This window comes from Mastomys coucha, unplaced genomic scaffold (assembly GCF_008632895.1).
Source record: "Mastomys coucha isolate ucsf_1 unplaced genomic scaffold, UCSF_Mcou_1 pScaffold1, whole genome shotgun sequence".
Lineage (NCBI taxonomy): Eukaryota > Metazoa > Chordata > Mammalia > Rodentia > Muridae > Mastomys > Mastomys coucha.
The window spans coordinates 75,072,425-75,087,622 of NW_022196891.1; the positions used below are offsets into that span (position 1 = coordinate 75,072,425).

The 15,198-nt window shown below is 42.1% G+C and overlaps 1 protein-coding gene across 6 annotated transcripts in view; it reads left to right on the forward strand.

Annotated features, from left to right (window-relative positions):
* Window positions 1–8,939, forward strand: part of Desi2 (desumoylating isopeptidase 2) — a 54,509-nt gene extending 45,570 nt beyond the window's left edge. For 5 of the 6 annotated variants that reach the window (XM_031390938.1, XM_031390935.1, XM_031390940.1 and 2 more), the window contains 2 exons: window positions 892–1,033; window positions 5,491–8,939. In XM_031390938.1, the coding sequence (XP_031246798.1) occupies window positions 892–1,033; window positions 5,491–5,724 (376 nt within the window). In that variant the 3' untranslated portion in view covers window positions 5,725–8,939. Of the gene's footprint in view, window positions 1–891; window positions 1,034–4,343; window positions 4,387–5,490 lie in introns of all 6 variants that reach the window. The other variant, XM_031390941.1, reaches the window with a different exon arrangement.
* The last annotated feature ends 6,259 nt before the right edge of the window (window positions 8,940–15,198 follow it).

Sequence of the window (15,198 nt, forward strand, 5' to 3'; positions counted from 1 at the left end):
GTGCTTAGGATCTCCTGCCTAGGAGTGCTTAGGATCTCCTGCCTAGGAGTGCTTAGGATCTCCTGCCTAGGCTCCGTATTTCAGAGGGAGAATGGACAAGGTGGAATTTTTATTATGACCTACTATAAAATCTATTTCCCCAATGAAAGAAACACTTGTAAATTCAAATTAACTGAACTGCTTAACCTGGAAACTGGTATCAGTAGGATCAGTGCAATGGAAACCCTAAACCAGCAGGGAGCCCTGGACCTCTCCGTTCTTAGTCAGTCTTGTTACATCTAAAATGAAGTTTAGAGTCTTCATTTCAAGAAACGTTAAAGAAACTTCTGGGTCTGTACTAGTGAATTTGCCCGGGATAAAACAGATAATAAATTCAGAATAAACCTACAACACTTCTGACTGCATAGCTCTTGTAACTCAGCACTGAATTAAAGCATTTGTATATAACAATGCCAGATAAAATGATTTTCTAATAATTTTTAGATATTTTTTACAACTAGCTTATATCTAAAATTCTGCCTTTTATTGAGTAATATCTGCTATATTTTCCAGGGAATATATTGAAGTATTTTTATTTGATGTTTTGAATGATGTTTTAAAATGTGTTCAAGTCTAATGATTTGTCTCACAGCAGCACAATAACAGTTACCGCCAAAGATTTTTTTTCTTCATGAAAATATGACTAGCCCCAGTATTTAGCAAGGATATTTTTAGCTTTGAATATGATTCTCTAATAATATGTTTCATAAAGCAAAATAGAAAGTAAAATCATTGAAATTTTTAAGTATTTAAGTAAGTATTTAATTGTTATTATAAATAAAATATATGAGCAAAACTCACACAACTTTGTTTTGTTTATTTTTTATTTTTTTTTTGTGGTTGTTCTTTAAGAGAAGCTGTTGTTCTAGGGAGTACGGACTTTCTAGAAGATGATATAGAAAAAATTGTAGAAGAGCTGGGGAAAGAGTATAAAGGCAACGCCTACCATCTGATGCACAAGAACTGCAATCACTTCTCTTCAGCTTTATCAGAGGTAAATTCGGTCTCTTTGGTTTTTTTGTTTTTTGGTTTTTGGTTTTTGGTTTTTTTTTTTTCAAGACAGGGTTTCTCTGTAGTTCTGGTTGACCTGGAATTCACTCTGTAGACCAGGCTGGTCTTGAACTCACAGAGATCCTGTGTTTGTCTCCCTCATGCTGGGATTAAAGGTGTGCATGCACCACCACCCCCTAGCTCAATTTCATTCTTAAAAGTCCTTCACATAACACTTTCCTGGTGTACTTTCTGTATCACTGTATTCAACCTTGGTGTTTTTTCCCATAGTTGTTCGTGCATAAAATTACTCTATTTCTTTATCCAATGTGGCTGATCTTTCCAGAGTTGGCAGTTTTTAGAGTTGGCAGAATTTAAGTGGCAATTCTGGTCATTCTTTTGTAGTGCAAAGAGTAACTACAGATGATTGCCTCTTACTCATTTGACTGCATCCAATGTTAGCATTCTATAACTGTGGTAAATACGTTAGGAAAAGACATTTCCATTCATAGTGGAGTGCCTTTGTTTGGGGCCTCTGGCCCCAGTTTGTTTTTGTGGGGACTACATAGAACAAAGCAGTTTACCATAAGTCACCAAGAAAGAGAAAGGCTGAGGAAGGAGCTGCTGCCCCAGTATTCTGTCAGAGGCATCCCTACCACCCACAACCTCACTTCTAAGTGCTGTACCTTTCAGTAGTGCCCTAAGCTAGCAACCACACTTAGTCCACGAACCTTGGGGGAATGCTTAAGATTTAAAGCATAACACAATGAAACATTTTTCTTTTTCTGGGTTGTTTTTTTTTTTTTCTGGTTTTTCAAAATAGGGTTTATCTGTGTAGCCCTGGTTGTCCTGGAACTTGCTCTGTAGATCAGGATGGTCTTGAAGTCAGAGATCTGAGTGATGGGATTAAAAGCCATCATACCTGGCTTTTATTGTATTCTTTTTGTATGCATGATGTTTTAGTTACTTTTCTGTTAATGTTATAAAACACAATTGTGAAAACTTAAAAGGAATGGTGTACTTGGCTTATGGTTCCAGAGAGTAAGAGTCCATTGTAGTAGGGAAGCATGGCCGCAAGAAGCAGGCATGGTGACAGGAACCAAATGCCACAAGCTCACAGCAGGCATGGTGACTAGAACTGGATGCCACAAGCTCCAAGCAGGGAAAGAGCACCTTGGGACTGGCAAGGCATTAAGCTCTGAACCCAGCCCTTGCCGCATAGTTCCAGCAAGACCACACCTGAGCCTTGCTGACTACTACCACCAATAGGACTAAGGATTCAAGTGCCCAAGACTATAAGGGACATTGCTCATTCAAACCATTACACATAAACATCTGCAATGAAATTTAACAACAGCAAAGCATCATAATGCTATAGATAGTTATACAGATATAGTCTTTTTTTTTTTTGACAAGGTGGCTTTGAATTCACAGAGATCTGCCTGCCTCTGCCTCTGCCTCCCAATATTGAGATTAAAGGCGTGTGCCACCAGGCCCAGCATAATGCAATCCCTTGTAAAAGCATCCTTTAGACTAAAGTTGACAAATTAGAGCTGAAACTACAACAGTAAAACCACAGATAAGGGGCCCATTTATGTCCTAGAGGTCATTCAGAAGCAGTATATAGGAATGTTTCTCATTTCTTTTCTCAGCTGAACAGTCCTCGTGTGACAGTATGATATTTGACTAATTTCTTACTGCTGGCTTCAGAAGGCAGAGGCAGGCAGTTCTCTGAGTTTAAGGCCAGCCTGGTCTATATAGCGAGTTCCGGGGCAGCCAGGAGTATGTAGAGAGAGACTCTCAATCAATTAATCAGTCAATCAATCAATCAATCAATCAGTAAATGAAATTAGGATTTATTTTGATTTATAGTTTAGTTCAAGTGTAAGGGATGCATGGCAGCTGGAACCTGGGCTGCTGATTCCATTACATCCACAGTCAGAAAGGAGAGAGACGTGCGCCCTGGTACTCAGTCACTTTCTCCTTTCATTTAATATCCTAGACTCTAGTTCATGAATCAGGCTGTCCACATGGGAGAAAGGTTTCTTCCTACCCCAGTAACCTAACCTAAACAGTCCTTCAAAGACACGCCGAGGGTTATCTGTTTGCTTATCTTGTTTATCTTATAAAGTTGACAATATTACCTTTTTTTTTTTTTCCGAGACAGGGTTTCTCTCTGTAGCCCTGGCTGTCCTGGAACTCACTTTGTAGACCAGGCTGGCCTCAAACTCAGAAATCCGCTTGCCTCTGCCTCCCAAGTGCTGGGATTAAAGACGTGCGCCACCACCACCCACAATATTAACTTTCTTGTGTTTATCCTTGTTGCATTGATACTCAAACTGCTTGACTCAAGATGCTCACAGCATTTCACAACGCAAAATGCATTCAGTACAATTTCAAAAGTCCTTATAGTCTTTAGCAGTTCCAACACTGGTTAAAAGTGTAACTCTGGGGCTGGAGAGATGGCTCAGCGGTTAAGAGCACCAGCTGCTCTTCCGAAGATCCTGAGTTCAAATCCCAGCAACCACATGATGGCTCACAACCATCTGTAATGAGATCTGATGCCCTCTTCTGGAGTGTCTGAAGACAGCTACAGTGTACTTACATATAATAAATTAATCAATCTTTGGGCCAGAGTGAGGAGGAAAAAAAAAATATTGTCTGCCAGAGGTCTAAAGAAGGAAGACTGAACACTCCTGGGAGATCATTAAAAAAAAAAAGTGTAACTCTGATCTCTTAACTGTGAGCTCTTTTCACATAAAATCAAGTTACCTACTTACAGCATACAGTGGAGCGGCTCAGAGTAAACATTCTAGTTTAAAATGAAGCATAACAAGAAATGATCAGAGCAAAGCAAGACCAGAAACCATCAAGGAAAACACCCAATCCCACAGCCATCCCTGTCATTTGAGGCTCCTATCGGACCCATTCGTGACCTTAAGGGCTTGGACAGTTCCACTCCCCCAGCTCTGTTGCCTCGGCACACACATTATCTCACTTCATGCATGCAGCTTTCCTTAGCAAACAGCCATGATTCCAGCATCTCCATTGCAGACTAGGGTTCGTTCACCTTCACAGCTTCATACAAATTGGCCTCTCAGGACTTCTACCCTGCCATGCATTGCCTGTCCTCATCAGCTTTGTGAATCCATAGAATAAGATGCCATGATCCACACAGTTATACATACTAACAGGTTCTGCTGCCAGCACAGGATACAGCCTGCCCCCTTGGACCACAGTTGTACTGAATGTACAGTCAAGAAGCAGAGAATGAGAAATCCTGGTGCTGAGTTTTCTTTCTCCTTTTTGTGCAGTGTCTGGGACTCCAGCACATGAATGGTGCTGTCTGCATTGAGGGTATGTCTTCTCACCTCAATGATCTAACCTGCTAGGTAATCCCTCACAAACCTGCCCAGAGCCTTTTCTGTTTGCTGGTTGGTCCAGTTGGCAACATTATGCATCACACAGTATAAACTAAATACTATCTGATAAATAGCCATAGTAAAAAAAATGTTATGACCCTGTTTATACAAACGCACAGAAGGGAACTCTCACAGTCATCTCACTACTAATAGTCTGTTTAAAAATCTGGTTACAATGCTAAATACCCTATGAACTAGCTTCAACCCAGAGTTTTTAACTCTTAGGAGTTAAGATCACTAGCTGCTCTTCCAAGGGGACCAAAGTTCAATTCTCAGCACCTACATGGTAATTCACACTGCAGTTTTAGGGAATCTGATAGGTGCTGGGTAATCAAAGAACGTGTCACCTGACCATAAGAGAAGCTACTGCATTTTCCTTTTAGCTAAAAGAGAAGAAGGATTAAGGAGTACTGCTGGATTTTAAGAGGAGAGTGGCATAGTTGTCAGCTTTTTAAATGTCAGGTACCTCTTTGACAACCAAAGGAAGAAACTTTGAAACCTCTAATAGTTTCAAATATTTTAAAATAGTAGTTTCACATCACATGATCATAATCTTTAGTATGACTAAAGACAAAACCATCAAAGTGACAGTGAAGCATGGATTCAGTTGAGCCCGTGTGTGTGTGTGTGTGTGTGTGTGTGTGTGTGTGTGTGTGTGTGTGTGTGTGTGTGTGTGTATAGATGATAAGAGGGTAAAGTCAACATTGTAATTGAACTGCCTCTCACTCTCTGAAATAAGAGGGATAAGACTCTCTCTTGTATTGTTTAAAAGTAATTTTATAAGTTTCAGAGTAGCTCTAGGATCCAAGACAGACAAACCAAAGGGAATTGGCTTGACTTTACAAATGTAAAAGTACACAGCTGGAAGAAAGGCCTGGGGCTGTGGAAGTGTCCAGAGTTAAGGTGCTGCTTCTCAGCATCCTGGAGTGGTCCGCCTCTCAGGCCAAGCTGCTCTGTTTCTCTACAGCCATCCCCTCCCCGCTAATAGTACCATTGGCAATGATCTCTTCTTCCTAACACAGAGCTCTCTCCTCCTTAGATTCTCTGTGGGAAAGAGATTCCTCGCTGGATCAACCGGCTGGCCTACTTCAGCTCCTGTATACCCTTTCTACAGAGTTGCCTCCCAAAGGAGTGGCTCACTCCTGCTGCACTGCAGTCTAGTGTCAGCCAAGAACTCCAGGATGAACTGGAAGAAGCAGAGGATGCGGCCGCATCCTCTGCCATGGCAAGTGCTTCGGCTGGTGCCAGAACTGGGCGTCACACTAAACTATAAGACCTCTGAAGTCAGGCCTTCAGAACTGTCTCTGGCAGTTGATTATTACTAGAAAAAAAGAAAATAGAGTAAATGTCCTTTGGATATTTTGTATGCAAAGATGGCTCTCCCCCAAATCCCAGTTTTTCAGCTCAGGATTATATTTGTAATCAAAAACAAAAAAACAAAAAAGAAGAAAAGTAGCTTGGCTCAGGAGGGAGAGCTTTGTATGAAGCTGCCCTCTTTTCTTTTCTTTTTAACCCACTTGTAAATTTGGATTCACTTCCTCTGTTTTATACGAGCTCTGTTAAATTACGTTTACAGTATTTTGTACCACTGTTTACAAATCTTGCATGGACTTCTGCCACGGTGAAAGAAGAATATCCTCATCTTCAGAAATTAGGCAGATGACCTTTGTACACTTCCTGACAGTTGCCAGAGCTGCAGCATAAGTAGTAGGCACAAGGAAAGACTTTCACGGCCACAGTCCTCATCACTGCTTACAAGCTGTCCCTTAGATCTATTTGTTTTGTTACCATTTTTGGCACCCAGATACAGGAATCCAAACTGGCCTGACATGAAGGAGCACACACACACACAGCCAGAGGGCTTGGGTTCTGGGTCAGTTCCTCTCCACACCCCTCTTCCCACTCTGAGTAGCACATTTCCCAAGGTGCCCGTGGAGCAGCTGGTTTCACCCCAAATATGCCCACCTCAGCAGGGTGGTTGGTACTCTTGTATCTGCCTGACTTGATGCCTCTGATTCTTTAATGAATATTTTTCATGGAAGATACTCTTATAACTGATGAGTGGTTTTGCACATGTGTTAGGAGAGGGGCTTCCTCTTTATTTTAATGCATTCTAAACTCCTCCTTGAAGAGGATATTTGTGGTGGGGTAGGAGTGCCCTAACCCAGCTTCCTGAGCAGCAGTACAGACTGTCATGAGGCTGCTTTTTAACTAGCCAGGCTACCTTTTATACTGGACATTGAAACCTAGAACCTAGAGTCTAAAATACACCCCAAAGGTAATTCTTTAATATTTAATACTTTGTGTACACCACATCAGAAATGGCTTATAGAGTTTCTCAGTTCATGATGGGAGTAGTTGCACCTCATAATAGAGATTCTATTTTCATTGATATCTTGTTGAAAAATCATATTTTTGTGTGTCTTCAATTCTTTTTTTTATGTTCTCAAACGTATGTCTCTTAGCTAACACACTCTTGGGAATGAGGTGCGCCACAGGTGAGTCTTCAGTGAGGAAGCCGTCTGTCGCTTAGAGTCCAGCCCAAGTGACCCTTGGATGTAGAACCAATCATTACATGTCACAATCAATGTTCTGCCTTAAGAGTGAGTGTCCTGTGTAAGTAGTGGATACAACATAGAACATCCAAGGTACTGACTGCAGCTTTAGATCCGTGAGTAGTGTGAGAGTCACATTCTGTGTGAGGATGCATGTCTTAGAGTAAATTACATCTTTAATTTTTCCATGAGCTGATTTTGATTGATACTTTTTAATGTAAGCACACTCTCTTTATAGGGAAAGTAAACCTTGGGTTATTTAACACTGGCCTGAGGAAAATGAAGTCACTTAGTGCTGTTTCGACTGTTCTGTTTCCAGAGAAGAAAGCTGCTGCCAATTGCCCTGCTCCGTGCCGGGTGCGCAGAGCACTGTTTCAGGAACCGTGCAGCCAGACAGAGTATGTGATCTTCATGAAGGGTTGGCTTAGTGCAGGTCTGAAAATGAGACTTAGGACAAGACACTATGTTCCCCAAGAGGCATTCACTACAAGAGCCCAAGCCCTCAGCCCAGCTTAATAGGAGATGCTTGGTACAGTTGACTTGGGGTTTTTGTTTGTTTGTTTGTTTTATTAATAGTATGGATCATGGTGTTTTCTAATCCATTGAGATATAAATGTTTATATCTCCCCCAAGGGAGGGGCCCCTCAGACATTTCTGGGTAAATAACCAAGAACATCTCTGTGCTCACCCCCATTTCAGCAGCTCAGTACATGAGTGACTTGCTGTTCTCACGCCTGCCTGGGATATTTGACATTTGAAGTAGTGTAAAAGTCTTCTGGGAAACAAACAGCGCATGTGCAGGTCACCTGAGCGTCTGGGTGCACTCTGCCTTGCACTTGAGTGTATCTGAGGTTGAGAGGAGGAAAACCTCATTTAGTGAGACCTTCTCTACAGTGCAAAAGAAGAATGGGTTAATTAACTTTGCTTTTTTTTGCCCTCAGAAGAAAGCAATGAGTTCTCAGCATGAACTCATAAAAACAAAAAAACGAAAAAAAAAAAAAAAACCCAAGTCAGAACTCCGGTCATAAATTTACATGAATTTACATATTTTGTAGTTGTGACCAAGTGAAACTGTTTCTCCTGGTAGATGTTTGAACAGTAATAGCAGCACTGGATCAGATAGCTGGTTTCTGGTGCTTGTTTTAAATAGATAGCTGGTTTCTGGTGCTTGTTTTAAATACGCTTGGGCTTTTTAAGGCCTCATTGGGGGCATTTGCTTTAGAAATGTGATTCGTGGGGCTGTAGAAGGTAAGGATTGTCTTAGAGCACTTCCAGGCCTGAACTCCAGCCAACTATTGCTCTGATTCACAGCAATAGCATACTTACCCATCACCAGCATCTTACAGAACAGGGAATTCCAGGGTTAGTCCATTGATAGCCTTTTTGTGTGTGTGTGTGTGTGTGTGTGTGTGTGTGTGTGTGTGTGTGTGTGTAGATTAGGCACCGCAGACAGCTGCAGGACTCTGTTTCCATGGCTTCTTTCATCATAAGACGGGTAGAAACACATTCACTGCTTCACGGCTCTAAACCATGTTTCGTCTTATGGCTCCATTATATATTTACTGTAGCTTTGGTGTATGCTATGTTTTCCTTTTAAATGACTAATGTTAAACGTTAGTTTTTTCAGCAGTTAGTCATCCTTTCATTACATCCCATTCTTACCATATGGTTTGAGAATGTAGCTTGATTGTTAGACTTTCATTGTGTGCTCAGTCTATTCACACACATCTCCACTGTCAACAAGTGGGACAGCTGTCAACGAATCTTCATGGACCTGAAGAGAATTTCTGTGAAGTTGAATGCAAGTGTACTGTCATTCACAGTGTTTATAAAACACCAGGAACCTTCACTTTTGCTACCTTGATATAGCATTGGATTATCATGTTACAACATTGAAATACATCAATTTATTAAAAACTACTTTTATAAGAAATGTTTTATAGTTCTTTCTCACCTCTAAGAGACAACACTGTTCTGTATTTTGTGCTGGGAAAGGGGTATTTCTACAATCCAAGAATTCCATCTGCTCTGCAGGAATGTGGCCAGCCCCTTCTGTATTATGTCTTGTATTCACAGCTTCCCTTACTCAGACAATAATTACTCTTGTGCTCAGTCCCTGGGCCAACACACTAGCTATCCAAGAGTGCACCGGCAGCAGTAGCAGCCCAGATTTCTTGGGGAATGGAGGCAGAGTGCTGACGGGGAGGCTCTCCCTGTCTCCCTTCAGTAATTAAGCCTGTGTACTTATGCTCATTTCCCATGAGCCTCTGCGGTACCTCAAACCTGAAACTTTGCCTTTCATCTCCATTGGCCCTTTGTATCTAGCTCAATATTTACCTTCAATAATTTGTTCTTCTCTAAAATTAAGTGTTATCAAGTAAATGAGTAGTAATTTTGTGATCTAACAAAGTTTGTCCACTCTTTGTCAAATAAGAGTGATCCACTGCGGCTGGAGAGATGGCCCAGTGGTTAAGAGCACTGACTGATCTTCAAGAGGTCCTGAGTTCAATCCCCAGCAACCATATGGTGGCTCACAACCATCTGTAATGGGATCAAATGCCCTCTTCTGGTGTGTCTGAAGACAGCTACAGCGTACTCATACACATAAAGTAAATAAATCTTAAAAAAACAAAAAAGAGTGATCCACTGTAACCAGGCTGTTCTTACCTCGGAACACTCCATAGGTCTCTTACTACCATAATTTCCTAATAGACTCAGATCTGCTGAAGAACAACTTAGGATCTTCCCTATAAAAAGAGTGCCAATAATACCGAGGGACAGTTGTTTTTTGTTTTTTTGTTTTTTTTAATTGTCCCTAAGTTTACCCATGTATTGGCCTTACTCTAACTTTTCAGGAATCTGTGCTAAGGAAGATTAATGACTTGTTATGTTATGCATTCTGAGAGGTAATTTAGTAGCAAACGACCTCTTGTCTTATTGAAACTAAACAGGGAACACTAAAGAAATGTTAGAAGTCACTTCTTCACTGGCTTGGGAGGCCCTTTATTTCCAGAGACCAGATAAGCCTCATTGTGCTCTGAAGTTCTGCCCTGGCTGGGAAGAATTTCAGAATCCCACTTGGAAGTGACTCCCACCCATGCTGTTGAGGCAAAGAATACTTAGGACTGCCATCTCCAAGCCCTTCCCTGGCCCTCACATTGGGAAGTCCTCACTTTGATCCACAGAGGACTCCAGTTTGGAGGACATTGTCTGTCACCTTGTTTTCTCTCACGTCCCAAACTCACAGGCAGACCGTGGGATTTATTGTCAAGCCAGCCTTCATCTGCTTCTGAAGCCCTCAACCTATGTCAGGCTACCTTTAGGCCCTATGTGAGCCAGAGGGCTTAGGTATGGTTGTCCAGGTTGCTAAGCCAAGCTTGTCCTCAAAGCAGCTTGGCTGTTCTAAATACACATGTGGTGTGAATGGCAAATTAAGAGAGGCAGTTTGGAGCTGGAGTGGGGGCTTGGCTGTTAGGAGTGCTAGCTACTCTTCCAAAGGACTCAGCTTCCTGTAACTCTAGTCCTAGGGATCTGATGACCTTTTCTGGCCTCTCTGGCTTCCTATGATACACAGACACATGTAGGCAAAACACTCATTTAAAAAAAAAAAAATGAAGGCACTTTGGTCTACCTGGAGTTGTTCAGTCTAGGTGGCCTGTAGTTATCCCTTCAAACATGGGCTGGAACTTTCCAATGGCAAAGCTGGGATATGCTCTGAGGGAGCAGGAACTGTCAGACTTGGCCATAAGGAAAGGTAGAAAACGCATGCCTTCCTCTTCTGTCAGCATCTATAAACAGTCCCAACAAATTTAAAAACAAAACAAAAACCCTGAAACAAAGAGATGGGGGGAAACCTACTTTATATTGAAGACAATGAAAAAGAAATTCTTTTGTTCTACCTCTGTCATGTGGAGCTGACCTGGATCACTTAAATACATTTATCACAGCATCCCGTGCTTCACAAGGACAGTGGAGAGGTCAGCTTTCCTGGATAAAGTGAATGTGATGGCTAAAGCTGATGCTGCTTACCTGGAGAGGTGAACCACTGAAGGACTTAGTCACTGGTTCCCCTCAAAATCAGTAGAGGTGGAGGGAGGATTTCCTAAGTTTTTAATGGGTTTGAGTCAACACATACAAATTATTCAAGAAGGAACCACAAAGTAAAACCTGAACCTGAGCACTCTAAGAGATGGCGTAGAAGCCTCTAAACCATGGGCTGAGGCCAGGCTGTTTTATCCAAGAACCAATCTTGCCACAAGAGCTGCCAGAAACAAGTTCATCAACCAGCCATCCATGTTTAAGTCTGTCATCAAGTGAAGACCCAAACTGCTCAGACCACCATCCCCAGGGACCCTGCACATAGCCTCCTTTGCTAGCTGTTCATGATTACTATCCCCTTTGACACTTCCAGTGTGGCAGACTGGAATGCTTTAGCGGCTGACACTTTTCAAGAAGCATCTCTCAGCCACACCCTGTGTCTTGAGAAGCCCTCTGAACCTTTGAGTTCTCCATTTTTATTGCTGCTTCTGACATTTCTCCACTACAGAACCTCCAGGCCTGCCAGGTGCCATCTGCTACCTGACACTCTTTTGCTCTTACCCTCTTCCTCCACAGCTTTTCCTGCCCTCATTCCCAGTGACCACATCCACACAGATGGTGGATGCCATTTGCCTCTGTCATCTTGGCACCTCCCACTCAATCCTCATGCTCATAGTTATTCTACCCCAACACAGTTCAGCATCCTTCCCCAGTTAGTAATGACCTCCATTGTCCCAGTCTTAGACCTTAGGCCTATTACTAGGAATGTTACAGGCTACTTCTGAATTTGTTATTTTAAGACAGGGTTTCTCAGTGTAGCCTTGGCACTCCTGGAACTCACTCTGTAGGCCAGCCTGGCCTTGAACTTAGAGATCCATCTGCTCTGTCTCCCAAGTGCTGGGATGAAAGGCATGCGCCACCATGCTTAGCCACTTCTGGAATCTTCATTCCAGGTATTTCTGGCCATTAACCTAAGGATCACCCCAATCCACTGCACTATAAGAAATCATTGGCTAAGATCCCAAAGCCATTAAAACTAGTCCTTACTAATGTCTCCTCTCTAACCCACGTATTTCTCCTCTCACACCAAATCACATTGCCAGCAACTATGTCATTTCCTCCTCTGGTCCCTCCACTACTTCAATGTCCCTTTTTTTGTTTTTTTAAGATTGATTTATTTATATCTAAGTACACTATAGCTGCCTTCAGACACACCAGAAGAGGGCATTACGGATGGTTGTGAGCCACCATGTAGTTGCTGGGATTTGAATTCAGGACCTTGGAAAGAGCAGTCAATGTTCTTAACCGCTGAGCCATCTCTCCAGCCCTTCAATGTCCCTTTATTAAAATTTTCTGGCAAGCTCGCCCGATTGGCATCTAGACTGTCAGAGTCTGGCTACTGATGCTGTGTGTTTGACTTTGTTGCCACAAGCAGCGGGTGCTCACATGGCTTCACAGTCTACTCTTGGTCCCTTGGAAGTCAGCTTCCTACATATATCTCAGGTGAGACCCTCACTTGATGCCTCAGTAAAAGATGTTATGTCAGTTGGCCTCTCGTCTCCTTATCTACAGATCTGCTAAGTTGGTATCCGAAGGCATTGTGTTGCCATAGGAGCTGCTTGCTTGCTTTCATCAAATACCCCTACCCCACCTCTCCAGGCTTTATCTCTAACAATTATTCTCCATGCTCTTCAACAGCCCATTCTCTCTTTCCTGTCAGCAGAGAGCTCATAGGATCTCTTCTAGAATGTTCCCTGGAGTCCTGCTATGGCAAAGTGGATCTCCCCCCCCCCCCCCCCCCGTTTTCACAATCAGAATTTGCCAACTCCGTGTCCCATCCACTATTTTGAAAATCACTTTGATTTTGAATGATGAATACAATAGAATTTAGGGCTGGGAGGGTAGTTACTTGACTAGTGTATGCAAAACCCAGAGTTCTGTCCCAGCACTGTCTGAAAAGTAAGGGAGAGAAAGGATGTATATGATGTATGTGTGCAGTTTAAAGGATAATGAAATGAATAGCATCCTGTACCCACCACTCAGCTTAAATAACAGGCCTGGAGAACATGTCTGGGCCCCTGCCCCATTGCTACACTTCCTTTCACCAGAAGAGGAGCCACCATCTTAAAGTTTGTGTACATTGTCCTGTTGGCTTTTTTTTCTTGATGGTTTTATCACCTGCATATGCCTATTTTTGATCTTTGTATAAATGAACTCATATATATATATATACCATGGTTTTTAAAGTCTCTATTTTTATAATTAATGCATATTGATATGTATAATTCTAACTGGTTTTCACTACTGTATTCTACAAACACCATGATTCTGTTTACACATTTTCCCTTTGGTGGACATTTGAATGGTTGCAGCTTTCTCACTCTGATGAGCAATACTTTGTGAACGCTGTAAGGCGTGTCTGTGCTATGAGAATCTCTCTAGGAATTGCTAGGAATGTGTGTGTTCAAACTTATTGATGTAGAAGAACAATATAATCTTTATTACACCTTTATTAAATAAAATCCTGTTCAGCCCTCTCTCCATCTGCTAATCATAAAACTCTGTGATCCATTTTTTTCTTATAATAGCATAATGAAATTTCCCAGGGCCTTGCCTTAAAACTATTTTTCATAACTAAAAGAATCAGAAATATGAAAATCATACTTACCTCCCACACAGCCAATGGTAAAGATAACACTCAACAATGAAAAACGTAGGTTTTAAAAAGTTTAGTTGAGATGGGCACAGTACTGCCAATAATCTTTTGGGAGACTGTAATGGCTATTCCTGGTTGTCAGCTTGACTCTATCTGAAATGAACTACAATCCAGAATTGGAAGGCTCACCTGTGATCCAGATCTTGAGGCTGGAAGACACAAGTTTTTGACCTGGATCTTGGCATGGAGATCTTGAGGTATAGTAGCCATGAAAAGCTTAGTCCCAGGCAAGGCAGTACATGCCTTCAATCCCAGAAGATCTCTGAGTTCAAAGTCAGCCTGGGATGGGACAAAGCAAGTCTCAGATCCAGGCATGGTGGTACACACCTTTAATCTGGGCCACACCATCTGCTGGAGACCTACCTGAGGACATTGGAAAAAGGAAGATTCACTCTTCTTCGGCTGCTTGCACTTACTAGCCAGCACAGCTGTTGGAACCTAATTCTACAGAAGACCAACCTCGTGGGACTGAGCAACTACTAGATTCTTGGACTTCCCATTCACAGCTGACTATTGCTGGACTGCAGACTGTAAGTCATCACAATAAATTCCCTCAATATAGAGAGACATTCCATAAATTCTTTGACTCTTAGAGAACCCTGACTAAAACAGAGACTAAAACAGGACCATGAGTTGAGGCCAACTGAAAGACACACAGCAAGAGGTGTCTCAAAAAAATGTGTAAGCCACTAAACTAAGTGCACACCTTGGTCTCTGTAGAATGACACTCATTAATATTCTCATGATTCAAAACTGAGCAGCAGAGCCTGGTCAGACTTTCAAAGCTTTAAGGAATAAATTAAAAATAAAAGTAGCTGTTGGTCGTGCAAGATGGCCCGGCAGGTAAAGGGGATTGTCACCAAGCCTGACAGTCTTAATTCAATCCCCAGGACCTACATGGTAGAACTGACTCCCACAAATTGTTGTCTGACCTTCATGTGCAAACTGTGGCATACATGTGCCTCACACATATACATACATGTGAATGTTTTCAAAATCAGGGAAAATAACCCCAGAGAAACCTGTGACATCATGTGTCAGCCGTGATAACCCGCAGGCTGGGCTACAGTGATCATACACAGCACCAACAGTCCAAAAATCTACACAAGCTCAGTTTCTCTGATGGGTCAGTTGAGGACCGGCCAGAAAGATCAAAGCACTTCATCAGAGTCCATATTGTATCCAAGCCACCAGAGGCAGTAATTAAATTTTATGTGGCTTTGCCAGTCCCACAACCTGTATTTTGTATCTTTTTGTCAAGTGACACTGTACCCAAGTCAGCTGAGTGTAGACAAACTTCTTCCCGCTTTTGATTTATGTGTAGACAAACCTGTTCCCACTTTTGATTTACGTGTTTCTGATAATAAGTTAGTTGATTTTCTTATACACAAGATATATCCCCAACAGCTATTACTGGCAGCAAGGTTCTGCCTCCACT